Here is a 25,853-nt window from a genome sequence, read left to right as displayed (position 1 = left end):
AGAGATCAGAAAAAAAGAGCAGAAGAAGAGCACTGAAGAGAAGTTAATAATGAAAAGAAGAAAACATGGCCGTTTAGATCTCCAAAACACAAGGCAGCCTCCACTAGACTATAAAACATGAGAACACAGAGTACACAGTTAATCAAAGTGCTGCACAGGATCCTGAATGAGCTCCTTGTTCTGTTATTTATTAATTTGTATTCCCAGAGAAGACGTGAACCTGGGTCAAACTGACACCCATCATTTACAGTCAGCCCTGGTTTGGAGTGTCTGCTGCTGATTATTTAGTCTTCAGATAAAAAATGGCTCCTATTCAATTCTTCAAGTGAAGAGACAGCCATCTGTGCAGCGGCTCTGATTACCGCTCTGCCATTAACTGTCTGTTTGTGTGTCAGGGGGGAGCTGTGCGCATGTACTGTATATTGACTGTCCCACTGGAGGGTGCTGTGGTGTGAACAGACACTGTGGTTAATGGTGGACCACCAGCCACGTTCTCCCACAAACCCTCGGGGCAGAACGCCGCCTCATCAAGACGCACATGTTTATTTAATGGAACAAAAAATATGGAGCTGGAAACCACGTGTCCTTCCACATCCAGCCTCGCACACTTAGGCCGGATTGTTGCTCTGCCCGACTGTCCGTGGCGATGGATGAAGGATGACACATAACTCACATCTGCTCATGTAAACAGTCAGACACATGCACACAAACAACGGTGCACATGCATGGAAAACGCCGGTGGAATCACACAGAGAATCCGCTGTCTGATGATGCTGAACATGCAGTAAATCTGCAGGACAATAACAATCAGTGGAGGCACGTCTGGACGTGTCATGCAGAGGTCCTCCAGCACTGTGGCTGCTCCTGATCACCTTAATCTGGATTAAAAAACATCAATGATACACACGAAACATCTATCCTCTTTCCTAAGGATTAATCTATCAGAGGCATGGCAGCAGCAGGAGGAGCAGAGGCAGCCAGAACCGCCCTGTCTCCTCCTGGAGGATCTTCCAGCTTCTGGCTTCTGATGTTTATCTCAGAGGTCTGACTTTTTGCTTTAAAATCTGAGATTAAAGCTTTTTCTCTCAGAACTATGGGGACCTGTGAAGCAGGAGGGGAACCACACACGAACACAGATGGAAAATGTTGAAATGAATTTCTCTGTGATCAAGAATGAAAGCGATCTGGAGATTCTAGAAACAGAAAGGTTCATTATAATAGCATGTTTGTTGGTGATTAAATTAATATATTTTACACTTCACAATGACTTATTTTCTCTCATAATTCTAACAAAAAAGTCAGAATTCTAGGTCACCCCACTGCTAAAATCCTCTAAAATAAACCACGTCCAATGATACACTGACCTAAATATAATCCCAGATGGAGTTCTAACCCTGAATTATCACTAAATATTTAATAGAATAACACACATGCATGTTTATTTGTTCAAACACCAGACAACATCTTACCTCTTAGACCAAACTGTACTCTTAAAATAATGTGGAAGCATTAATAATACCCTGGTCTGGCTGTGACCACAGATTAAAATATTAAGCACAATATTTGAATTAAAATGAGACAACATTCTGTCCAAAATCCATTTTCGGTTGCTTAGAATATATTTACATGTGAACAGGAAAAAGAAGATGTTGTTCACAGTCTACACTTGTCTGTGTCCCATACTGCCTCCTAGTGGAGATGTTGATTAGTGCACAGATGTTTTAATCACGTATGCTATAGATGGCCAGTAACCTGGCCTGTACATCAACATCATCTGATCTTAACATCACCGATTTATCATTGACATCCAGTTTAGGTGTAGGAGTGCTGCTTTTGGAGTCGCCATGGAAACCTGTGACCCTGCGGTTACAGTCAGGACCTTGGCTGAATTCTTTAAAGTCCGATCCTGCCTTTACAGCTAAGTGTCTGCAGGAGGACTGCCGGGCTTCCCTTGCATCTGTTGACCTTCATAAGCTCAGCGGGCCGGATGAGCAGCTACACGCTGAGACTTCAAACATCTGCAGGAAATTCCATTAATGACCCACAACAACAACACATCGATATCATTTCTAACTTTTGTGCCTCAAGGTCTCACAGGGTCGGGCCTGTTGAAGGCCAGCTTCAATGCTGGGATGTGGAATACCACGTACCACGCTAGTAAGAACTATATATATATGAATATATTTACACGCTGCCAGAAAAATAACCATCATATCTTAGAAACAACAACGTCCACAGATAAACTGCTTCATAACTTGGATTATAAACCATGAATTGAGGCGTGAACAACTTCACTGACACAGCCCAACATCTAACGATGGGGGCAGCCCGGTCACTGACTGCAGAACGACACACACACTGTGAAAGTCAGGTCACATGTGACGTGCCTTGCTTTAAAATGTCTACACAATGAGAGCTAGTTAAAAATGTCCGTCTCACAAACTCAGCAGCGCTGCATTAAAAATAATATATATCTATATTTACTCTCTCAGCTGATCACAACAAAGCCGGTCTTTGTACAGACAGCAGCTCCACAGTGATGTCTGCATTACACAGTGATGTTGAGTGTGAAGAAGCTGCAGCATGTCTGACGGAATTACACAACTGTGACAGTGTCAGCTTTCTGCTCATGATGCTGGATATGTGTGTGTGTGTGTGTGTAATCCTGTTTTTCCTTCATACAAGCATAATAATAAAATCTACTAGGAAAAAAACTAAGAAATAAAGAAGCTGTTATGACAGCTGAAGGTGTGGCTTTACATTACCAGCGGGTATCTTCTATTGTTACTCAAGCAGGCCACAGTATGACAGGACTATGATTTAGAGATGGAAAAGCTAAGGAATGAGTCATGTTTCATCATCTCCTCCTGATAAGTCAGGAATAAGCTTTTAATGGAGCAGCTAATAAATTACAGTGACTCATAAAAGTCCATTTGTCACTTTTAATACTAGAACTTTTAATGACACGGACTCAGACAGCTTTAGTGTCTGTACCTGTTCTTCCATCAGCAGGTACAGACACGACCCCGACATGTCATGACTCATTTGTTTGAACCCCCCCCCCCCCACCCCAAAAAAAAGCGGCCGACATGGGAAATGAATAAACTGCGATCACACGCAGAAAATCAAGCGAATACACCTGCTGCTCAGAAGGTGTCATGATCTGAAATGAAGGCTTTAAAAGTCATGAAAGAAATGACACTTATAAACAACCCTGTCGCCAACTTGCCGTGGCACTCTGTGTCCACCAAGTGGCGCCATTTCATTTAAGTTGGAGTTGTTCTCCCCTTGATGTTCTTCATCTTTAGCTCTTATTTTAACCCTACTTTCATGTAAACACCATCTGTTAAAACATCCTTAAATTCTGCGTTTCTGTTGCAGTGTTGCTAAAAAATGTGCTTTGTAACAATGACAGCTGTGGTTAAAAACATTCATCTTGACAGCAGTGCATTAATAATGATCTGAACTCAACAGCTGATCAAAACAAAGCCGGGCTTTGTACCGACAGCGGCTCGGCAGAGCGAGGAAGTGTGAAGAAGCTGCAGCGTGTCTGAAGAAATTACACAACCCTGACCGTCAATGTTCTGCTCATGATGCTGGAGATTTATCAAGAAAAGTGAAAAGGGACAAACCAGCAGAAAGTACAGCCACCGTGATGGAACGTTGTGACATCTCAGCTCTAACACACATTCAGTGGATTTTAATGCTTTTATTTGGGTAGAAGCTTCATAATACTCACGGCATTAGACTCGTTATTTCAACAGGAACATGGAAAATAAAGTTGGACTAGACTAAATTATTTTAGGCTCATATTAACCCTTTAATATCTGTCAACTAAATTTAATATGTGGGGGGGAAAAGAAGCAGCGTATGAATAATGCAGCAGTTCCATGTGTTATTACTTCACATTTACAGCATGTAGTGGTCATTTCACGCCACACACAGGCAACAGTGTGTGTGTGTGTGTGTGTGTTTTTAACCACAAACCACCAAATACTTAACCAGTAGTTTTTAATGTCTAACAACATGTGAACACAAAACAGTTAGCGGCTGTTTAAAGCACCTGTGTTGAGGGATGAGACCCCCCAGACTCCATCACTCCCTCCCCGCCGGTGATGTCAGTGTGTCACCATGTTTAATTTTAGACAGAAACGACAAGAAATAACATGATAGTTGCTAAAAAATGTGAGTTAATGCAGACAAAACTGTTAAAGAGAGCTGAAAATGTGTATTTACTGCACAAAGAACAGCATAAGTCACCGCATTCATACGCCAGTTTGTAAACTAGGTGTGTACACTGACTGTGCAAATGGTTATGATTAAGATTAAGATTAAGAAAACCTTTATTTGTCCCACAATGGGGAAATTACGTTATTGCAACAGCACAGATACAGCAAAAAATAAGATAAAAACGTATATAAACTACCAATAAAACAAGAGTCAGCGGTCCCTACTTTAATGTTTTCCTCAAAGTCAAACATTATGTGGAAACCCAAAACAAGAATGATTGTTTTCTAACTATATTAGGCAAACATGACATGGATTTATAGATGGAGAATGTGGAAAAGACAGATGGAGGCGAGGGGTGTGTATGGGAGAGAATGAAGGAGTTTCAATTTCAGCACGAGTGAGTGATCTGCCTGTTTATGCTCTTTTACACCCTGTCTGACACACACACACACACACACACACACACACACACACACACACACACACACACACACACACACACACACACACACACACACACTGCATCCAGAGCAAGAAAAACCTCTGAATCATCCAACATATTACTCACAGGCTAAAGAACTGTGTTTGTTGCTACATGTTGCTATTGGTTACTCTGACAGTTGCATCACATCGAAGCCTTCTGCCAAGTGAGGGTGTGCTGTAGAACAATAATGAGTGGATGTGTCTTCATGCTTAGATATTCTGAAACGTTCTGCCAGAGCCTGGATGTATGATTTCTGCCACCCAGTCATTAATCAGCCTGGGTCAACGTCTCCCTGCTCACTTCAATGACCGTCATGTGATCGTGTGTCAGCTTTGGGTGTGCAGACATTAATGCAGTGATAAAGGCTGGGTGGGTAAGAGGCAGTCTGTTAGCTCACAGCAGCAGCATGTTGAATAAAAAACACACAACTAACATGAGTCCAGAAAGGACAACAACACAAAGGTCAGGCTCGTTTTACTGCTACAGTCTTATGTCATTCACCAACAATGCTCTCCTGCTGTTTTTATAAGACTCCACTCAGAGGAAATTAACTTCCTTCAACTCAGATAACCCCGGCATGAAGACTGTGAGGACAGCCTGTTAGCACATCAGCTAGGAAAGCTAATCATAGTCAAGGCAGCCTCTTCACAGCATGCATGATGTGTGATGCTACAGTTTGGTCAGTGTTTTCTATAATGATGCTAAGATGGAGGTTTCAGCAGGTGCTCTGCATTATCATCCCTTCAGCATGGAAAGAAGAGGCAAAAAACATGTGACCTGTGAAAGATGCTAAACAATACCTGTAAAAAATATCATATAAAAAGTGAAAATAAAAATCTCTCAGACTTTTGAACGACCATTTGAGAAACTTTTGGTTGCACTACAATGAAGTTTGTAGTCTTCAATGTTTTTTTAAATCAGTGAGACACATTTTCTTAACGTTTATTAATTTATCATAACAACACATGCTACAAGGGGAACTAGCCTCTACTGCTAGTCGGTCATTTCTTCCATTATCTTTTTATTGGTAGTCTATTTTATAATGTATATATCTTTTTCCTAACTTATCCCTTGCTGTCTGTATGCCGTTGCAAAAATGCAATTTCCCCATTGTGGGACTAATAAAGGTTTCTTAATCTTAAAAAATCTTGTGGCATGTCTTTGTTTACATGTTTGAAATCTGTAGCTGTGTGAATTATGAAGACAAACTTCTGACATTTTATTGTTGAATTATGGGGAAAGTGTTTTCTGTGGGATCATTCAGACCACTTGGGGGACTCGGGGATCCCGGGTCAGGATCTGGAGGAGGAGGAGCCTCGGTGGAGGAAGTAGCTGCACAGACTGAATGTGTGTGTCTGTGTGTGTGAGTGTGTGTGTGTGTGTGTGTGTGTGGAGCAGTTACCTCCGCGGTGAGTGTCGCAAACCACTGGACTTAACGCAACGCAACAAAAAACAGACCAGCACCTCCTCCAGGAGCAGGGCTGACCGGGGACCGGCTCAGGTTGTGTTCGATCGGTGCAGCCGGTCCAGAAGTGAGCAGTATGCATTCAGACTGCAGGCTGCTATGGGCAGAGCGGTAATGGTGGGCAGGGGACCGACAGGGGCCGGGGTTCTCGTCCTGTCGATTCTCATCATTCTCACCGCGGAGAGAGGCTGCGGAGCGCAGAAAGGTTGGTGCCACACACGGGGCCGCGGGAGGCCGGCGCGGCCGCGGCCGCCGACACACGCCGCCATGCGGCCTGCAACGGTGTCAACATGCCGCTGTGTAGAGATCCGTCTGAGTGTGTTGTTATTGTTCGCCTAGCTTACCTTACATGGCCGTGTGTACGTGGAGTTTCGCTGGGTTTACGGAGCTAACCGCCGCCCGTCACGGTGCTCTCTGTGGCCGCAGTGAAACCGGACAAACCGGTTCATTAGACCGTGATTGTATCGGAACCACCGCTGTTTGGTGGATTTGCTGCGGGCTGAACTCACGTGTGGCTTTAAAGGATTTATCAGGAGCTCAAAGTCTCAGCTTGTTGCGAGCTTTTCTAATGGAGTCTGTCTCTCGGTGCCTTCAGCGGTTTGTGGCCTGGTTCCTCGGTCCAGGTGGTTCATTTTTTTTACCGTGAAGAACCCTCCGTGATCACGGCACGGTTTGGAGAGGGTTAATCTGACACCGTGTTAGACGTAGACCCAGTTTCTGGTGGTTTTTGTTGCCAGTCTCAGAGGGGGTCAGAGGTTGGGGGTGGGGGGGCTGTAAACACGTGGGCTCAGTTTGTCATAACTTTAAATTTCAGCTGAATTATAATCTCACAGTGACACAGTACGTGTGCTCATGTGCGACCAGAGAGTCTTCCTGGTCGGTTCTGTGCCTGAGCAGCAGCTCCATGGAGGTCATGTGAGCCCCTGTGCAGTTGTTCCGTCACACTTGTGAGTCCGGCTGAGGGGGAGCAGCTTTGTTTTTGTCTTGTTCGTCTGGATCACGTCCACTGAGAGGCTCTTACATAACCGCAGGCTGACAGAACATCCACTTAACACCATGAAGCGTGACTGCTGAGTGTTATCTCGAGGCCATGAGCCCACAAACATCCACACACATCAACTTTCTGTCCTCTGACAGCTCCTCACACACTTTAACACAGCACCAGGTTAAAGGTTCTCCTAAGTAAGTCCTCAAATCCCCTTAAATTACACATAGGAATATATTACTGCCAGATGTGTCGATGCAGAAACCAACTAAACATTTTTATTGTCTGAAAACAACACATCCATTTTGAGCTGTTATGTCACATTATTGATTATTTCCTTCATTTAACAGTATCACATTTTATTAAAGCCCAACCACACACTTAAGTGTTTTAAACAATGTCCAAAGACTCAAAGAAAGTCATTTTACTACACAAAGGACGATGTAAACCAGCAGTAATAAGAAGCATTAGTCACTTTGTCTTCATGGAGAACGCTTAATCACCTGAGGAGACACAAATAAGTTCCACTTAATAAAATAATAATAAAAATAATAACAGAACGTATGAAGCAATTACAAAGATAAGAGTTCCTACACCACTTAAAACGCTGCAGAAGTAGTCTGATGCCATAATCGCCAATAACGATTTAAGAGAGTATAAAAACGGACCAGAACACTGTCTGTCACTTGGTCCTGCCCGCGACATTCAAGAATATTCAAGATATCAACAAGCTGAGTTTGTAGCCGAGCGAAGGAAAATACTTTTGTTGGATTATTTTAAGCTGCAGATTGACACACGTATTATAACGTGCTTCACGTCATTTCTTCAAATCCTACATTAAAACATGAAGATGTGAAAATGTTCGTTAAGATACAGCAGTTTAGAGGAACTGTGAAGATCTGGGAGAGCAGAAAACTTTAAAGATGATTTTATATTTAAGATAAAACCATCACATGAGTGAAGAGGACCTGCAGGTCTGCTGACACACGAGGTTAATCGGGTGTCCACACTCTGGCTGTGGCTGCTGCAGGCTTGTGTTTATTCAGTAAATCCGACATGTTTTCTGTATAACTGTCCTTTGGGTCTGGACTCAGTCTGTGTTTGTGTCGTCCTGCAGGTGATGGCTGCGGCCCCAGCATGCTCGGGCCCAGCAGTGGGACTCTGTCCTCTCTGGGCTACCCGAGGACGTACCCCAACCACACGGTGTGCGAGTGGGAGATCAGCGTGCCCCGCGGCAAGAGGATCCGCTTTCGCTTCGCCGCGCTGGACATAGAAGACAGCGACTGCCAGGTCAACTACCTCCGCCTGTACAACGGCATCGGACCGGACCGGAGTGAGATCGGTGAGTGACGAGCAGATACGCGACGTGTTTACCAAAGCCACGTGGGAGGTCTGAGCGAGATGGAAATGTGCTCACTTGTTTGCTAAACTGTTTGTCTGGTGATTAGATAGCTATGGAACCCCCCCACACAGGGCAGCAAGTTACTTCAGGAGACTGAAGAACATTAAAACACTGTTTCAACCATTTCATCAGCATGTGTGTAATCAGATTTCTCCCTGAGCTCAGCCGTGTTTACGAGCCTGATATCTGTGACTTTGGTTGTTTTAAGCTGACTATAAATAAGAATCCAACCAGTCTGGGAACCCCTCAGCTAATGTCTGATGATGAGGCCTCTGGCTCTAAGACTGTCCGGATAACGGACAAATTCGGTCCAACTAGCAGCTTGAGATGCAAAAACTGAGGGGCAACACCTACAGACGTGTAGTTTACATCCACCGCTCGACAACTGCATCAGCCTGTGTCCACAAGGACTGTTTACCTGCATGCAAACCACAACATGCACAAACATGTCTGGTCAATACGAACAATCTTTCCGTATCAGAATCCTGCTCATGTGACCCGCATGTCTATGAACGATGTATCGGATGTCAACACTAGTCACAGCGTACTTACATTCTGTACATGATGAATCCATGATGCACAACTCAGAAGTTTTCTTCAATGAAGTGAAGAGAAATACAAAAACTAAAAACACTTATTTGGATTATAAACAGCAGGTATTTATTGGTATTTACTAACGCAGACTTGGAACCGGCCCGCAAAGAACAGCAGAACTACCGCCAAGACAGAAATCAATAAAAGGCAGCTTGTTTGAGTCGCACATGTGAAGCCTCGCATCGTTGATGCCCTCCTCCCACAAAGACCCCACTTCTATCTGCTGCTGCTGCTGTGGGCACGTTCCCCTTTTAGCTGTCGATGCATTTTATGCAGATTTCTGGCCTGACTGTCAAAGTTCCCTTCACCTCACCTGTGTCCACTCTGTGTGTGTGTGTGTGTGTGTGTGTGTGTGTGTGAAGCTTTCTGGGACAGTAGGCTTGGACAAGGACACACACAGAGAAGAAAAGCTCTAATATACGAAAACATTGGTTTTCAGTGGAGTCTTTGCTTTTCTTGTAGTTTTTTGTTAGGATACAACGGCTGTTTTTTCACCGCACAGATTGAGGGAAATAAGTGTAACTGTGTGGAAAAATAACAAACCAGATAAAAGATAAAAGTTCATTCTGTTCTTATCTGTGTGATGTGACGGAGGATCGGTCCTCCTGATGCTCCACATCCTCTGGTGGTCGTTTCCAGTCTCAGTCATGTATGTAAAAATAAACCTGTATGAAAAGCCAAAATTCAGTTCAGTAAAATATATATAATATATTATTTATATATTAGCATCTTTACTGCAGCTTTAGCATAAAATTAATTATATTCCTATTAGCTCTGTCTTAATAAAAAGTCACCACATTTAAAAAAAACAACACACACAGCATCATTAGCTAGCTAGCTAGTTAGCTAGCTAAAAACATGCTAACAACATGCACTTCAAACTCTCACCAGAGGACAAAGGTTCAAGCATTTAATCCTCAGAAACGTCCACAGTCCGTCCGTAAAAGTTATTCTGGAACGTTTGACATAAGGAAGAAGCTATTTAGGGTGGTTTTAATCTCGTGTTTATAGTTTTTAACCGGAGTTTGGTTCAGTTTACGCAGTGTTTTCTACTTCGTGCCTCCCGTCGCGCTCTGACGGTCACTTCTACGGTCACTACCGCCCCCACCTGCCCGAACACTGTTACTGCACCTGGATAAAAACAGGAAGTGCGCGTTACAGGAAAATAATGGAGTACATGGAAATGATTACAGTGTTATTAAATTAATTATAGCATTAGAAATACAGTCAAGTAAGTAATAATAATAAATAAAACATCCTGGGTTACGTTCATTTATAATGGATCATAATATATAATAATAATAATAATCAGTATAATGCAGATTTATGTAACTAACCCGCCTCTCTTTGTCCTCTTTGACAGTGAAATATTGCGGTTTGAATCTGAGTGTTAATGAGCTGCTCGAGTCCACCGGCAGCCAGGTCACGGTCCAGTTCATGAGTGGGACCCACCACCGTGGACGTGGGTTCTACCTGTCTTACTCCACCACTGAGCACACAGGTGAGTTCTCGGCTCTGTTGGTCTGTCTGCTGATGATCCGTTGGCCTGCCGGGACGGTCATGTGATCACTCAGTTTCTGGTTTCTGTTTTGGCCCTCAGGGGTGGCGGGTGGAAGAGTTGCTTTGGAGACTGTGTGTGTTTGTGTTGCTGACAGATGTTTCATTCGGCACCACCACCTTATTTTTTAACAGTTGTGGAGTAATTATTCTGTCCTGGAAAGACTTGTGCACATGTGGGTTTGTCTAAGTGTTGGCAGCTTGTCACTGTTGTTGTGTGAAAAGCTCACATCTCTCAGTAGTCCGTCACAAACAGCCTCGTCTCCAGATGTGCAGTTTGAGGTTTTCAAGCAGAAAGTGTCAGCTGTCATCATCAGAGGATGGTGCTGAGTTAACAGCGACTTTCTCCATGTTGGTCAAATAACCAGAGGCAGCCCTGGAGTTTATTTATGTAGAATATTGATCATGCAGTCCTTCCTGCTGCCTGTGAGGGGACAAAGTGAGGACTTGTGTCATTCTGTAGCAGAACTGGACAGATGTCCACCACAGATGTCTCAAAGTCAACATTTCTGCCGTGTATACAGACACACAGGAGTCCTTACTGCAGGAGTTTGGTGGCCGAAGCCAGACATTAAGCACTAATAGTTGTTATTAGTAAAGTCATCTTCATCTCATCTGTGCCCGATCTGCACTGTGTGTCCCGGAGACACTTCACTTTAGGAGGTGAGAGGACAGAGACATAATGACAGCAAATGACTCACAATAAGGAAACTGTTCAGCACTAGATTTAACCCTTGAGAACACATTTGTATGAACACACTTCCATCTGAAGCCTCCTCCCCTTAATGGAGGTGATGAATGATGGATTAACCTCTGACATCTGATCCAATCATTTTGCCCAGATGATCAGATCCTCCCTGAGCCGGCTGCTTCTCTCAGCCTCCTGTTTTATCATCCACCTCACAGCACATTTCAGCACAGGATGTTTTTTTTCGAGGAAAAAACTCCACTTTATAAACATCACACTGTCTAAATGATGCTAGAAGCCGGAAAGTTTGGTCCTGGCCGCTGTGCTGCTGCAACATTTACTATATAAAGCACCTTTTTGGCGCCTCTGCTGCTTCCTGGTAGCAGTAAACCTCACAGAAACACTGCAGCAGCTGTTGCTCTCTCTGCTCGGCTCCACTCAGGCTGATTCTTAAGGGGTGGATGAAATCTAAGTGTCCTGATCTCGGGTTTGTGCAGGTTTTCATCGTGTCTGTGTCGTTGATTTCTGAATTACATAAGGGCCAACATATGTTGTACAGCAGAGGTAAAGCAGAGGAGTTTATCTATAAAAAGAATAAGAGTTGGACTCTGATGCGTCAGACAGACGAGGGGAACATTTGTGCAGTACGCTCGCTAACACACAGCAGATAAGGAGCTGCCTGCTGTGAGTGGTACACTCCGATCAGCTGCATATCTGGAATTCCAGCTGCAGCGTGCAGGCATGGGCTCCGCTCAGAGCTGCACACGTGTGGACGAGGAGCAGAATCTACTGTTGGGTCTGTTGGTTGTCAGTGGTGTTGTTGGTAAAAGATGGCAGAGAGGGATGAAGGAGAGCGCAGACAGACAGGCGGCATGCTGGGAAGTGAGAGCTGCAGCTGAAGAAACAGCAGCGAGGGCGGATTCAGAAAGACTCTGTGGTTCGATTCTGCACGGCTCCACACACAGGAGCTCCATCCATGTTCACCCATCAGCTGCACCGTCACCTGCTTAATGGAAATAAGTACAGTACAGTCTGGTTAATATCCAGTAATGATATTTTAAAACCTGACGTCTGGAGCGTCACATGACCTGTGCATAAATAAAGAAATATATAATTCATCTGATCTACAGGAACACTCGCTTTGATGTGTGAACATTGGCAGATGTTCTCTTTAATAAGTGAGTGCTGTTGCTAAGCAGTGTGTCAGCTCTGTTTCTGAAGACGTGCTTTGTCATGTGGAACATTAGCGGGACTTGAGATAAGCAGATAATTGGAGCCACAGAAGGAGAAGGAGAAGAAGTGTGGTGTATTATTTCTGTCTGCTGGTCATCCTGGCGCGACTGAGTCACTCGGTGACACTCTGTCAGACACTGTTTCCACAGATGATACGTGTGTGTTTTCCTGTCACGTACATGAGTGTGGGTGGACGGTTACCATGGCAACCCGCCGTGGCTGGGGGTGTTTATGTGTTGACTCAGAGACCGACCACCGCCACACATTCTCTCTGAATTCTTAGAAGGCCACATCATCCAGCAGGACACAAACCTCATCAGCAAAACACGACAACACACACACACACACACACACACACACACGTCCGTGCACTGTGATTTTATAGGGTTTTAAGGTGAAAAGATTACACAGTAAAGCTTTTGTCATCATTGAAGAACAGACCTGCACAGGTCCACAGTTACAAACAGCGTGTGGTTCCTCTTACTTCAAACATCAGATAATTAAACAACCAACAACCGAGAATAAAAAGCACGGGAGGAGGGACGGGCGGAGAAACCAGTTCTGACGGTTTTTTGTTTGCCTCTGCAGATCTAATCACCTGCCTGGACAAAGGAACAGATTTCCCCGAGGCAGAGTTCAGGTGAATAACGTCGGCTTAGTGTGGATGTTTGTGCAGTGATGGAGCCGAGAGATAATCATTGTGTGTGTCTCTGTCATCTTAGTAAATACTGTCCAGCCGGCTGCCTGACGTCCACCGAGGAGGTTTCTGGAACGATTCCTAACGGATACAGAGAGGTGATCATGCACGCACACACACACAGACACCGTCAGCTTATCCATGCTCCATCATTTTTGTCCTTTGTTGGCATCCATTTGTTCTGATGGAAATGGGCCCCACGTCCTGCACTGATGACCTCACAGCACCCCCGCTGTGATGAGGTCATGGGTGCCACGTTCTCTGGCTGATGACCTCATGTTCAGAGCTGGAGGAGCTGGGACGGAGGCAGGGAGGGAGGGAAGGGTGGTGTTGCTGTGTCAGACGGGAGGACAGGGAGGAGCGTCGGGGTGAGCTTCAGGGAGTGAGGCAGGATCAGAGGAGGGGCAGGGTCAGCGGGTGAAAAGGGAGGTGAGATAATAGTTTGGCCCAAAATAATAACTTCATAATCCAGCCCAGCTGCAAGAGGGCGCTGAGCGGAGGAGGCCTGTGTGTGTGTGTGAGACTGTGGAGACACACAGGGACCAGGCGGACCAGATTCCCCACCCAGATTACAATCCTGCAGTTTCTCCTTAATTCTGCCGCTGTGTTTCTTATACTTCCACACGCTGCTTATCACAGCTGAGTGTGTGTGTGAGTGTGTGTGTTTCCTCTGTTGGCGGCAGGGCGCTGTGGTTTGGAGCCTTACATTGTGTTTGTGTTAGTGGTTTGGTACGGCTCCCTTCAGGATGTGGTCTGTGTTTTTGGGGCAGGTTTACGGTGGTTATGGGGAAAGTGTTGATTTCCGGTGGCAGCCTGTTAGTGAGTGTACGTGAGTGTGTGTCACTTGCTCGGTCACCACCAGAGTTTTCCCACAATCCTTTGTCAGCTGTGGATTCCAGTGTGTGTGTGTGTGTGTGTGTGTGTGTGTGTGTGTGTGTGTGTGTGTGTGTGTGTGTGAGCCTTTTCCTGTAATAAAACTCCACCTTCGTGGAGCAGCTGCTCGTCAGGAGCGGCCGCAGCACATTTGGGTTTTCTGTCAGTGATGTGGCAGCAGGTTTGGACTGGAATGCAGCGAGTGACATCATCCTGACTCATCAGAATTATCAGCCTCAGCCTGAAGGTTAAGTGACCGTACGATAAAACAGCACAGCCTCCACCCACTCTGACATGGGCAGCATCAGCCCCCCCGCTGCATCAGATCTCCACCACAGGAAGTGAAACGTTATTTAAATTCAACCATAACCATAAAATCCTCATCAGATGGTCACGGCTGTCAGAAAGTCTCCGATGAGGATTTTATGGTTATAGTCTGTCCCGGCCTAACGCTTGCGTCCTGTCCCTTCGTCCTGCAGTCGTCTCCTCTGTGCGTGGCAGCTGTCCATGCGGGTGTAGTGTCCAACGGTGTGGGAGGGAGGATCAGTGTGGTCAGCAGCAAAGGCATCCCTCACTATGAGGGCACACTGGCTAACAACGTCACGTCCACTGGGTAAGAGGACGAACCTGTCCCTCATTTCAAATGTGTATATAAATGATGCTACATGCGCTCACACTGTGTGTGTGTGTGTGTCCTCAGAGGAACTCTGTCCAACAGCCTCTTCACCTTCAAGACCAGTGGTGAGTTTGTCTCCCTCCCTCAGGACGTCCATCGTTGTTACTCATGTCTGTACGTTTTAATCTGAGTGTGTCCGTGCTGTCAGGCTGCTATGGAACGCTGGGTCTGGAATCCGGCGGCGTGGCGGACACTCAGCTCAACGCTTCGTCCGTGTGGGACTGGAAGAGCCTCAGTAGTCAGCACAGTGTGTGGGCGCCGCCGGGGGCGCGGCTGAAGAAGGCGGGGCTGCCCTGGGCGCCGTCTCAAAGCGACCAGCAGCAGTGGCTGCAGGTGGATCTGAAGAAGGAGAAGAGGATCACAGGTACACACACACAGTGAAGCACAAACTCTCTGCATCATGCAGCTTTGTAGCAACATGTTCCCACCTGACAGAACTCTGACTGCAACCTTTGATCCAGACTGAGGTGTCTCCACTGGGGAGCTTACATCAGTAAGTCATTGACGACGCTGCTGCCGTGCCACAGCCCTCACTGTCGTTCCATTGTGCTCTCTTCCAGGCATCATCACCACAGGTTCCACCCGCAGAGAGTACCAGTACTACATCTCAACCTACCGGGTCCTGTACAGTTCTGATGGCAAACAGTGGTACGGCTACAGGGAGGCGAACTCGACACAGGACAAGGTAACAGAGTCAACACGATCGAGTGAAGTGCCGCTCGCTCAGCAGTGACGTCGTCTTCTGCTTTTTTTCCTTTTAAATGGATAAAAATGTCACTTTAGAAGGCTGCAGGGACACTCAGATGGACGGTGTCCATAGCAACCGGTATTGACTGGGGGATGTTTATGGCAGGAAGTGAGAGCAGTCAGTGGTTTGAGTTAAGTGCTGTGGTAGACGAGTCGGGACGCTGAGGGATTAATAATGAATGGATATGGATTGAGAGTCCGGCTGGACCTGCTGTCCACACACGGACTCCTCTCAGCCTCTGACTGTGTGAGTTAATAATCAGCTCACAGCGTAGAGTGCATTTCCTCCACAAACTGAATTCCTCCCTGAACCTCCTGCTGCAGCAGGGATTTCATCTGAGCTACTTGTCATTTCATGGCAGATTTTCCAAGGCAACATTAACTACCTGCACGAGGTGAGGAACAACTTCATCCCCCCCATTGAGGCGCGCTTTGTGAGGATAAATCCCACTTCCTGGCACCACAGGATCGCGCTCAAGTTGGAGCTGCTCGGCTGCCAGTTTCCTCCAGGTGAGTGAAGTCACCTGACGTGTTTTTACCGAGGTTCAGACTCCTCACTTCTTCTGTGGTGTGTCTTTGGACAGTGAGCCGGAGGACAGAGGTGAGTCCCCGGATGTTCCCCCCCGCTCACTCTCCTCCAGGAGGCACAAAGCGCCCGCCTCACCACGGCCAAACCACACACACCCCAGACATCAGAAACACCACGATGCCTCCTCACACTGGCAAAGGTGGGTCAAAAAAAACCAGACCCTCACTGTGATGGATTTCTGGGTGTTTATGTCAGCGTTGGTTCTCACAGATGCGGCGCTAGCAGCAGTCCTGGTTCCGGTGTTGGTCATGGTCCTCACTGCTCTCATCCTCACTGTGGTGTGTGCGTGCCACTGGAGGAACAGGTGTGTGTTCGTCTGTCATCACAACATTTTGAAAAGTTTTCACCGTCATCACAGCGACTTCTTACTTCCTCACAGGAAGAAGAGCTCTGAGGGGACGTATGATCTTCCTCACTGGGATCGCACAGGTCCGTCCTCCCTCGGGGTCACACTGTGTGTGTAGTGTTTGTGTGTGTGTAGTGTGTGTCTGTTGCTGACCGTCACTGTGTGTCTGCTGCAGACTGGTGGAAAAGCATGAAGCAGCTGCTGCCCTCTAAGATGGTGGAGACGGAGGATTCAGTTCGGTACAGCAGCAGTGAAGTCAGCCGGCTCACAGGGAGAGGAGCCGTGCCGCGACTACACGCTGAGCCTGCAGGTACTGCTGACCGAGGTCCGAACCCAGCACTGGATTTGACCAGCTGCTGGACCTGTTCTCCATCAAATCAGCCTCCTCGAATTATAGAAGGGAGGAAATAGATATGAAGATCTGAAGAAAACCAACTGTAACACTTGTTTTTTTTTTTTACAGAATACGCCCAACCGCTGGTTAGCGGCGTGACGACATTGGGTGCGCGGTCAACCTTTAAACCAGACGAGGGTCCTGACCCAGGATACTCAGATCCAGACCTGTATGACGCTCCTATCTCGCCTGATGTTTACCACGCTTACGCCGAACCGCTGCCAGCGTCAGGATCTGAATATGCTACTCCCATCGTGGTGGACATGGGCTGCCACCTGTCAGGAGGCGCCGCTTTGAACCAGCCCTCCGCAGCGTGCAGCTTCATGGGCGCCGGGCCCGCCTCCCTGCTCGCACGGACAGACAGCGGCCAGTCGGGACACTCGGCTTACGATACGCCCAAAAACGCCACTGGACATGTCGCGGAGGATCTGACCTATCAGGTGCCTCAGAGTAGCGCTCAGAAGCCAACGGGACAGAGCTGAAGAGTTAGGAAGCACGCGGTCTTAATCTGCCCCGCCCCCCCAACCCCAACACAACCCAAAGGACGCAGGCAGAGGGTTGTTACCGGAGGAGGAGGGGGGGGCCTGAGTCTTGAATGAACACTACCTTAGCTTTAGATTCATCTGGAGATGTCTGTATTGCCTAAATGTGTCTGCATGGCCAACAAACTGCCTGTGTCGTGCCATCACAGTCCTATCACTGAAACCACAGAGATGAATGTGAGAGTCTGACGGATGGAGGAGGAGGAGGAGGAGGAAGCTGACTACTATTTGATAAAGACTTTGTTCTGTGATTCTTAGTTGGTCTTGCATCCTGTGAAACTGTGATTTCCACTCGTTCTGTTACTGAATCCGCTGCATGTTTGCATCACGACGTTCCTCGAGCTTTTCCACGGTACGTTTGCGTCTTACTCTTAAAAGCATGACTTGAAATTGTGTATAGTTCGGATAATTCCAATACTGCGATCCTGTCCTTCAAATGATCTAACTGATATTTATTTTTTTATTTCACATCCTGCTGATAAGGAAATTTGAATCCCACCACTGCCCTCATCGGTAGCAGGTCACAGATTTTGGGGGGCTGCACTGTTGTGGCTGATGAGATGATGAGATGTTGAGAGGCTGAATCAGAAAAATCCTCTTTGTGGTTTTGGAGACCAAATGTTGCCTTTTCTGACTTCACAGTCGTGTCAGGTGTAGCCAAACAAACCTTAAAGCAGTCTTAAACGTTTTTGAAAGGTACAATAGAGGCAGATATGTTACAGCTGTGATCACTTCATAGTGTGTGTGTGTGTGTGTGTGTGTGTCCTGAACCTTCCTGGACTTGCTGTGTGTGGGGGTCATTGTGTCTGTTCTTCCTTGTATTATCTGTTTGTGACACAGTGTGTACTGACCTGACCAAACGCTCGGTGGCGGGAAACACAAACAAGCGGCGCCGCCGCCGTCGTCCGTAACCATGGCGATCATTATACAGAGTACTGGTGCTGCCTGGTCACAGGGGGGTTGTGTCTATGTGGCGCTCACTGATTGTATAAAGAGAAATAAAGAGTTTTTAAAAGAAAATGTTTTATTGTAATCTTCAACACAAATAGATTTTCATCATTTTTCCATCAATGGTCTCATTTAGATTTAGATTTTTAGGAAGAAAAAGTCTTTAAGAGCATCTGTGTAGTTCTGTTTCTTTAGACATGGGAGCGTTTGTCATCCATGAATCAACCTCAAACTGTGGAGTAAGTTTTTTTTCAGGGTGAGATGTCGAGAGCTGCAGCTATGAAAGAGGAGAGTCAGCCGGTTTGACATATGTCTTAATAGTTTTGGAACAAAGTGCGACTTTATTTGTAAAATTATCTTCTCAAACAGGATCAAATCATTTGTCTCCCTCCACAGACCGAGCTGAGATGAGCTCACCTGTGTGTTCCCCCACAAACAGCCAATGAAAGTCCTCCATTGTCTTTTGGATCATAGGTTTGTTCAGCAGGATAATCTTCACTAATGAATTATCATCATCCACCATGATGTTTAATGACATCATCTGTCCACTTGTTAGCATCTAGCCTTTTTATGAGACAGGCAGGAAATCATCTGTTGTGTTTTGTGTCACAGACGGACACGTGTGAGACTGCACACCTCATTACAGACATCTTACCCCAAATCCAAAACATTCATGATGATGTAAACAGGAAGTGCTAGCATGCTAACAGTGGTCCAGGTTTTAGGACTTTTAATGGATGCTAATTAGCAAAAGTATGACAATAACCATCAGCAGTCACTGTTAATGTCATCATTATAATAAATACATTGTAATTCTATGAATAAATATCAACAGTGCATAGACAACATGGTTTGTATTTTTTTTAAAATTATGTAGAAAATTTAGCCAAAACTTTCAGTGCTGGTCCACGTGAACATCTTCACAATAAAAAACATCATGTAGGTGACAGAACGCCTCAGTTCCTTTGTTCTGCTCACATCATTCAGGATTTGCCGCCTCCTCTGACCCATCACGCCTCCATGTTCTTCCCGTCCTTCCCGAACTTCCACCACACCACAGTGAGGACGACGGCGAGCAGGAAGATCAGGCCGCTGGTGATGAGGTAGGCGATGGGCAGGAAATGGTTCTGACCTCCGAACCAGGTCAGCGTGGTCAGCACCACTTCCTTTCTGCCTCGGAAGTACTGCACAGGAAAGTCTGACAGGGCAGGAGGTCAAGGCTCAAAATAGATGATCAGTGGAGAGAAGCCCGTCTTAAAATAGTCCCTGTCCGAGGACAACAGGACACGTGTGGAAGGATACTGTAGGATATGTCGATGCTGTAAGACCCCGCTGGGAGGCCGCTGGTGAAGGGCTCCTCAGCTCGGTCTAAAACCCCGTAGAGCTTCTTGAAGTTGGGGAAAGCTGCTTCCCTCATCCAGACAATCAGGTCTTCGTTGATGAAGCCGTTGTTGAGCGGGTCACGAACATCAAGTTCGTAGACAGGACTCCTCCAGTATGGAGGCTTTGTGGTGCCTGTGGAGAAAGAGGTCAACATGACTCTGAACACAGCCTGCGATCCAGGTCCTGTCTCCGTTTACCTTCAAACGCCTCCGCCAGCGTCTGGTTCTCAGTGCTCGGGTTGCGGAACTTGATGTTTTTGTCGGTGTACCATGTGATGCCTGTGCGTAATAAAGGAACCCGACGTGCAGCAACGCCGGCGCCGTGGTATTTCAGAATGAAGGAGTCTGGGAGAGTCCAGAGAGAGAGAGAGAGGAAGGAAGGGACGTTTTAACCTGAATCACCATTTAGGAACGTTTATCAAAACTACAGATGACCTGTGGTGTTCCACAGGGATCCGTTTTAGGTCCTATCAGAGGGTGGATCAACCAGGACAAAACCAAGACTCTAATTGGTTCTGAGGCTGAGAAACTTTGAGCATTATTTGTTGTTGAAGGAAGGAAGGTCACCTGTTAAACATTAAGAACGGTACAGAGACACCGATGCTGCTGCTCTGCACGCCTGCTGACCGAGACCAGAAAGAGGGGCCCACATCACCCCAAGAGGCTTCTAAACCTGTTCCTGGTCCTCGTCCATCCTATTTATCAGCCTTGTTTTTATTTGATGAACCTGCTCAATGTTCTCATATAGATAACTTTAACATGTTTTTACTGCCTGCTTTGGATTTTATTTCTTCTTCTGTGGTTCTGATCTGCATGAAATCATTGATCACAGCATTTCCTCACTTCCTTTCATCCTGTTTCAACATGTTAATGTTGTGTGTGTGTGTGTGTGTGTGTTTACCATTGAAGATACTGTTGGCCACGGCGCCACATGGAGCAATAGGAAGTCCATTAGGATCTCTTGCATAAGGCTCACAGTATGAAGTGGGGTTCTAATGTTGGAGATGATGAGACATAATTAAAAATGAACGTTTGATGCCGTCAGGCCGACGTCTCGGACGTCAGCACGGCGGCTCGTTGAAGCGGAGGAACCAGCGGGTCCTGTTTTTGTTCAGGAAACCCGTGTTAAGAAAGACACAATCAGTCCTGACTTCCTTCTACATCACAACCTGCTGCAACATTCTGTCCAAGTTGTCAAATCAAAGCCGGTGGACGCCTCCCGGTCCACAGCGTCAGATCTCACATCAGACAGCTTCAACATTCAGTCACTCACTTCAACTCGGAGCATCAGGCTGCGGCCAGAACAGCTTCAACAGGCCTCCATCAGAAGAGATGAAAACATGCTCACACTAAATCTGCTGTTATTGATCAAATATTGCTCCAACATTTAATAATTCATTGATTTTTGCTTCAGTCAGACTTCCAGTGCAGGGTGTATAGAACTTGTACATGACAGAGAATATTGCTCCTTTTACTCATCACTTTAAATCACCGACCAAACGCCACCTAATTACCAACAAACTGCACACAAGGCAGTGTGTGTATCCGTTACAGGTCTATACCTTTAGGTTCATCCTCCTGCCGAGCATCTGTCCATCGTCTTTGGATTTCATGTACCTGCGGAGGTTCTGATGAAAGTTTCTGAGGCCGTAGTAGAAGAAGACGTCTCCCTGAGACACAGTGAGCAGCGAGTGTCCGTCAGTGTGAAAGCTCAGCTCTCAGGTTAGGTTTGTTTTGTCATCAGTGTTTTTACCTTAAATGCTTTCTCAGTGCTGAACACCACCGTGCAGCTGCAGGCCTGAGCCGCGTTGCTCACATTTTTACGCTTTTCAAAACACTTACTGCAGGCGCCGGCCTCGGTGTAGTCCAGCTGAAGAGGGCAGAGAGAATTAAAGAGGAGAATCAACATCCAACATGACCTCTGATCCCTCCTCGCTGCCACTCCCTGCTTTATTGCACTCAGGGTTTGTATATCGAACACACACTCATGTACAGACTTCATGAACGCCAGAACATTTCTCAAAGTGAGTGCAGTTCTCACCCACCTTCATTTCCTGTGTGCTCTGCACGGTGAGCAGCAGCCACACTCCCAGCAGCAGACATATCAGAGCCATCAAGTAGAAGAAAGGCAGCACGGTGTTAGCGGTTAGCATGGGAGACCAGGCGGGTAGCCGCTGCTGTTTGAACGCAGAGTTGTCGGGCCTCCGAGCCAGAGGCCCGGACTTGCCTTTGGTTTTGGCCATGAGAGGCGCCTTCAGCTGAGAACAGGAGGAGGACGCGGTGGAGAGGAGAGAAGACGGCGCTGCTCTGTCTGCTTTTCCTGTTCTGTTTTTTTATTTCAGCGAAATCTCTCTGCACACACACACACACACACACACACACCACTCTGCTTGCCAAGAGATTTTCCCAGCAGGCTTTGCAGGGTGGGGGTGAGCGCTGTGGCCTGTTACTTATTAACCACAATCCTTTACTTAACCACCTCTCTGCTTTCTGTTATCTCCTTTTTTCTAAGCGACAGTGGACGCTTCTCCTTTCTCGCCTTCTTCCTGCAACACAAAGGTTCCTGTTTAGTCACATGAAAACCACACAGGAGCTTAACCTGCCTGCGTGTCGGATTTACACTATAGAATAACAGTGAAAGTGTCCGTTGTGTTGCTGGACAGTGCTTCATGAAAAGGATGCTGTGATGAATGTGACTTCCTGGTGGACAAGTAAACTCATGACCTGACATTCACAGGAGGAAGGACGTCCCGGGGTCAGAGCAAACAAACAAAAGGACGTGGGTTTCTCTTTCTGAGCCCGTTTATTCCATCCATCACCCTCCGGCGGCAAGAAACACCTCCGCACATTTCACACAGACTGAAAGTAATAAAGGCTGCTCAGGATTCACACAAACAGGATGAGGCCTTTTACAAAAAAACACGAGTCTCTTTAAATCTTCAGGCTGACACACCGACGGTTAAAACAGTCCGATTTTGATTTTGTCTTCTTTACAAGCAGCCAGGATGCCACTCTCCAACAGCTTCATGAAGTCCAACTTGATCTAAAAGACACAGAGGGATGTGATGACACTTTAATAGGACACAGTTTTTAAATTATTGATGCTTTCCGAGTCATTTATTTCCCCTAGTTTAATGAAAAACAATGAAATACACTAAATAAATGTCACAGTTTCTTAAAGAAATGTGTCAGCACAGGCCCACTTCCTGTTTCATTAGACCAACAAGCAAACATCAACAAATAACAAAAGAAAACCAGGCATACTTCTTGTTTCAGGTGCTGTAAATAATAAAGAAAGTAAACCTTTCAGCCCAGCAGGGGGCAGCAGCTCACCTCAGGAATGTCCACCATCCTTCTGAGCTTCTGGTCCCTCCAGTTCCAGTCCAGAACCACATATTTCAGCGCCCCCAAGCTTAGACCCTCTAAGAAGGAAAATCAAAGTGAGACGTCTTCTCTCTCTCTCTCTCTCTCTCTCTCTCTCTCTCTCTCTCTCTCTCTCTCTCTCTCTCTCTCTCTCTCTCTCTCTCTCACACACACACACACACACACACCTTTCTCGATGAGAGCGCTGATCCTGCCCGGTGTTCCCACTCCGATGTGAGTGACGCCTTTCTGCAGCAGCTTCATCTGCTCCTCAATCTGTGCAGAGAATTCAGCTGTTGTGGTAACATGGTTTATCACCCATACGTGCATCACTGTTTTTTTTTTTAACTCTTTACCACCTTGATGTGTTTGGCAAAAAGCTTCACTGCTTTGGCTTCACCCTTGAAAGCCGTCAGCTGCCTGAGAACGACAGAGCAAACACTCAGAATTCTACTTTAATGTAAGATAATCACAGACCATCAGAGCTGCTCTTACTTGATGAGCTCGATGGCTCTGAGAGCCGAGCTGCAGACCAGCAGCAGGATCACTGAACTCTTCCCGCTGTGCTGCTTCTGAATCTTTGCCCACTTTGGACAAACTAACAAAGAAGAAATGAAAATGAAACATCTAGAAGCAAAGCTGAAGGAGGATTCTATCAAACTCCAGAGCAGCACTGACCCAGTTTCAGATAAGAGGAGAGGCTGTGGGTCAGGTCATTACTGGACAGGAAGCAGGAGTCTGGAGGAGGAAACACAGCGACCTCAGCCAGCGGACAGATCAGCAGATATCAAACATTTGCATGTTCGCTCAGACTCACTCTGCAATCTGAGCTCCTCCTGCTCGATAACGCAGCGTTTATCAGAGAAGAACTGAGAAACCAGATCCTGCAGGTCAGCCGGGCCGCCCGGCTTCAGCTCTGCAGCGGCCAACACATCTGTGATCGTTTTCTTCTTCTGCAAAACAAAAGAGGCTGAAGTCATAACCGAGACGTACACTCAGTGAACAGCTGTTCCTCTTTCAAACAGCAGGTGTCGCCAAACTCACCTTTCTCTTTTTCTTGGGTTTAGCTGACTTTTCATCTTCAGCCTCCTCCTCCTTCTTCTTTGGAGGAACTACACATGCTTTCTGTGGAAAAACACACAAACCCAGTCAGTCTACATGCTGCAACACAGCACTTTCCCAAATGAACTCAAGACAGGAACAGACCAAGTAAACACTTAATGAAATTATTGCTTATAATCTGATTATTAGTGATTTGACAGATCACCGACACATGTTACATGAGATCTATTTCTGATGGTGCACTGTACAAACACAGAGGACGCAGCAACCTGCTCATTATCTTTCTTCTTCTTGGCTTTAATGTTTCTCTCCGCCACCCTCTTCCTCTTCTCTGCTTTGCTTTTTTCAGTCGGCTGTTTCTCTGCCTCTGTCTCCTCCTCCTCCTCCTCCTCCTCCGCCTCAGATGGATCTACGGGAAGAAGAAAAACAAAAACCAAACCAAGTCATTAAAACCTGTAAAATTGTGTGAGCCCACATCCCGAATCCTGTTTAGGCCAGGTGAGGGTGAGAGAGACGATGGAAGGAAAGAGTGTGTCCGCACAGTGTAATGAGCACATTCCACGGCTGCAAACTCCCTCATTACAAATCTCTGTTCATGTGTAAAGTTGTGACTGGAAGCTGTGTAACCTGAGGAAAGTGTGAGGATGAGACAACAGCACGCTTCACTTCCACATGGTCAGACGGATCAGGCTGTCGTCCACGGAGCCTTTCAGTCAGAAACACACAAATTTCACCTGAGGTAACAACGATAATGCAGCAGGTCTCGAACCAGGCATCTGGTTGTATTTAGCCTCCCTGTTGCTACCACTTCTCAGAGCATTCCTCTCGTCTCATGGTTTGAGGCCATGTGTAGGCCCTTCAGGCATACCTGGATGTTCGGTCAATAGCTTTTAAACAGCTGCTTTAATAATAGATCTGCAGTCTCTAAAAGGTTCTGGTGCTTTTTTTTTACTTCTTCCTGTGGATCAGACACACCTTCTGTGATTGATTGATTGATTGGTTTTCAGCATCTTGCATCCACCCATCCTGTCCATCAGGGCTGCAGGAGTAACAGGTGGAATTCTACATTCTTGAAGAGGTGTGAGCGTGAGCGGTCTGTCCGTCTGAGTCCTGACAGACTGGCGACCTGTTCAGGGTGTTCTCTGCCTGTCACTCATCGGCTCATACAATACAAGGCGATCTATTGATTGCATTACTGAAAGACTAAAGTGAACAAAACGTTTCCATCAATATCCTCTCAGTGTGTTAAGTGTTGTTCTGCTGAAGGCAGTTGTTCAGCTTTCGGTCTTATTTTCCAAATGTTACTTGAGACATTTTACCAAACCATAACCTGGGAGACAGACTCTGTGTTACACGTCTGACCTGCAAACGGCTCTGCATCCCCGAACCTTGTGCTTCTGGTCTGGAAATCCACTCTTCTATATCTTTGAAGATCTATACTGCTCTCTCAACTCTGAATGCATCTGTGAGAATCTGTATGCAGCCTCCCTCATATAATCTGGTTACGTCTCTGATTCGCTGCGCCAGTGTAAGATCACTCCCTGAAGACACACCACACACCAACGTCTGACACATTTGCTGCCTTGTTCTCTAATT

At 46.3% G+C, this 25,853-nt stretch overlaps 3 protein-coding genes across 6 annotated transcripts in view; 1 reads left to right on the top strand and 2 right to left on the bottom strand.

Annotated features, from left to right (window-relative positions):
* Positions 1-6,045: 6,045 nt before the first annotated feature.
* On the top strand, positions 6,046-18,522 carry dcbld2 (discoidin, CUB and LCCL domain containing 2). The gene is made up of 15 exons (XM_028394250.1): positions 6,046-6,384; positions 8,282-8,506; positions 10,524-10,661; positions 13,227-13,278; positions 13,361-13,433; positions 14,688-14,821; positions 14,909-14,949; positions 15,033-15,248; positions 15,445-15,569; positions 15,994-16,141; positions 16,216-16,359; positions 16,431-16,524; positions 16,600-16,649; positions 16,742-16,876; positions 17,030-18,522. Exons 1-15 carry the CDS (start codon positions 6,060-6,062, stop codon positions 17,440-17,442), a joined length of 2,313 nt encoding a protein of 770 aa, XP_028250051.1. The 5' UTR covers positions 6,046-6,059; the 3' UTR covers positions 17,443-18,522.
* Positions 18,523-18,768: 246 nt separating this feature from the next.
* tmem30c (transmembrane protein 30C) lies at positions 18,769-22,324 on the bottom strand. The gene is made up of 7 exons (XM_028394252.1): positions 21,878-22,324; positions 21,586-21,702; positions 21,395-21,502; positions 20,734-20,824; positions 20,031-20,177; positions 19,753-19,965; positions 18,769-19,648 (listed from the first exon to the last, which is right to left on the bottom strand). Exons 1-7 carry the CDS (start codon positions 22,073-22,075, stop codon positions 19,461-19,463), a joined length of 1,062 nt encoding a protein of 353 aa, XP_028250053.1. The 5' UTR covers positions 22,076-22,324; the 3' UTR covers positions 18,769-19,460.
* Positions 22,325-22,616: 292 nt separating this feature from the next.
* cmss1 (cms1 ribosomal small subunit homolog) overlaps positions 22,617-25,853 on the bottom strand; it is a 29,882-nt gene continuing 26,645 nt past the window's right edge. For all 4 annotated transcript variants that reach the window (XM_028394256.1, XM_028394254.1, XM_028394255.1 and 1 more), the window contains 9 exons: positions 24,527-24,666; positions 24,240-24,320; positions 24,013-24,148; positions 23,874-23,933; positions 23,691-23,793; positions 23,555-23,615; positions 23,384-23,471; positions 23,166-23,254; positions 22,617-22,875 (listed from right to left, as the gene is read on the bottom strand). In XM_028394256.1, coding sequence (XP_028250057.1) covers positions 22,792-22,875; positions 23,166-23,254; positions 23,384-23,471; positions 23,555-23,615; positions 23,691-23,793; positions 23,874-23,933; positions 24,013-24,148; positions 24,240-24,320; positions 24,527-24,666 — 842 coding nt within the window. In that variant the 3' untranslated portion in view covers positions 22,617-22,791. The remainder of the gene's footprint in view (positions 22,876-23,165; positions 23,255-23,383; positions 23,472-23,554; positions 23,616-23,690; positions 23,794-23,873; positions 23,934-24,012; positions 24,149-24,239; positions 24,321-24,526; positions 24,667-25,853) is intronic.

Source organism: Parambassis ranga, chromosome 21 (genome assembly GCF_900634625.1).
Source record: "Parambassis ranga chromosome 21, fParRan2.1, whole genome shotgun sequence".
NCBI lineage: Eukaryota > Metazoa > Chordata > Actinopteri > Ambassidae > Parambassis > Parambassis ranga.
The sequence above is the reverse complement of the archived record's forward strand: the minus strand, read 5'-3'. Positions and strand labels throughout refer to the sequence as shown.

Coding starts and splice junctions, on each gene's coding strand:
- dcbld2 (XM_028394250.1), top strand. CDS start 6,060: ATGTGTGTGTCTGTGTGTGTGAGTGTGTGTGTGTGTGTGTGTGTGTGG. Junction 13,279..13,360: donor TTCCCCGAGGCAGAGTTCAG/GTGAATAACGTC, acceptor CTGTCATCTTAG/TAAATACTGTCCAGCCGGCT. Junction 16,877..17,029: donor ACTACACGCTGAGCCTGCAG/GTACTGCTGACC, acceptor TTTTTTTTACAG/AATACGCCCAACCGCTGGTT.
- tmem30c (XM_028394252.1), bottom strand. CDS start 22,075: ATGGCCAAAACCAAAGGCAAGTCCGGGCCTCTGGCTCGGAGGCCCGAC. Junction 21,703..21,877: donor AGAGCACACAGGAAATGAAG/GTGGGTGAGAAC, acceptor TGCCCTCTTCAG/CTGGACTACACCGAGGCCGG. Junction 20,825..21,394: donor GCAGGAGGATGAACCTAAAG/GTATAGACCTGT, acceptor CTCCAACATTAG/AACCCCACTTCATACTGTGA.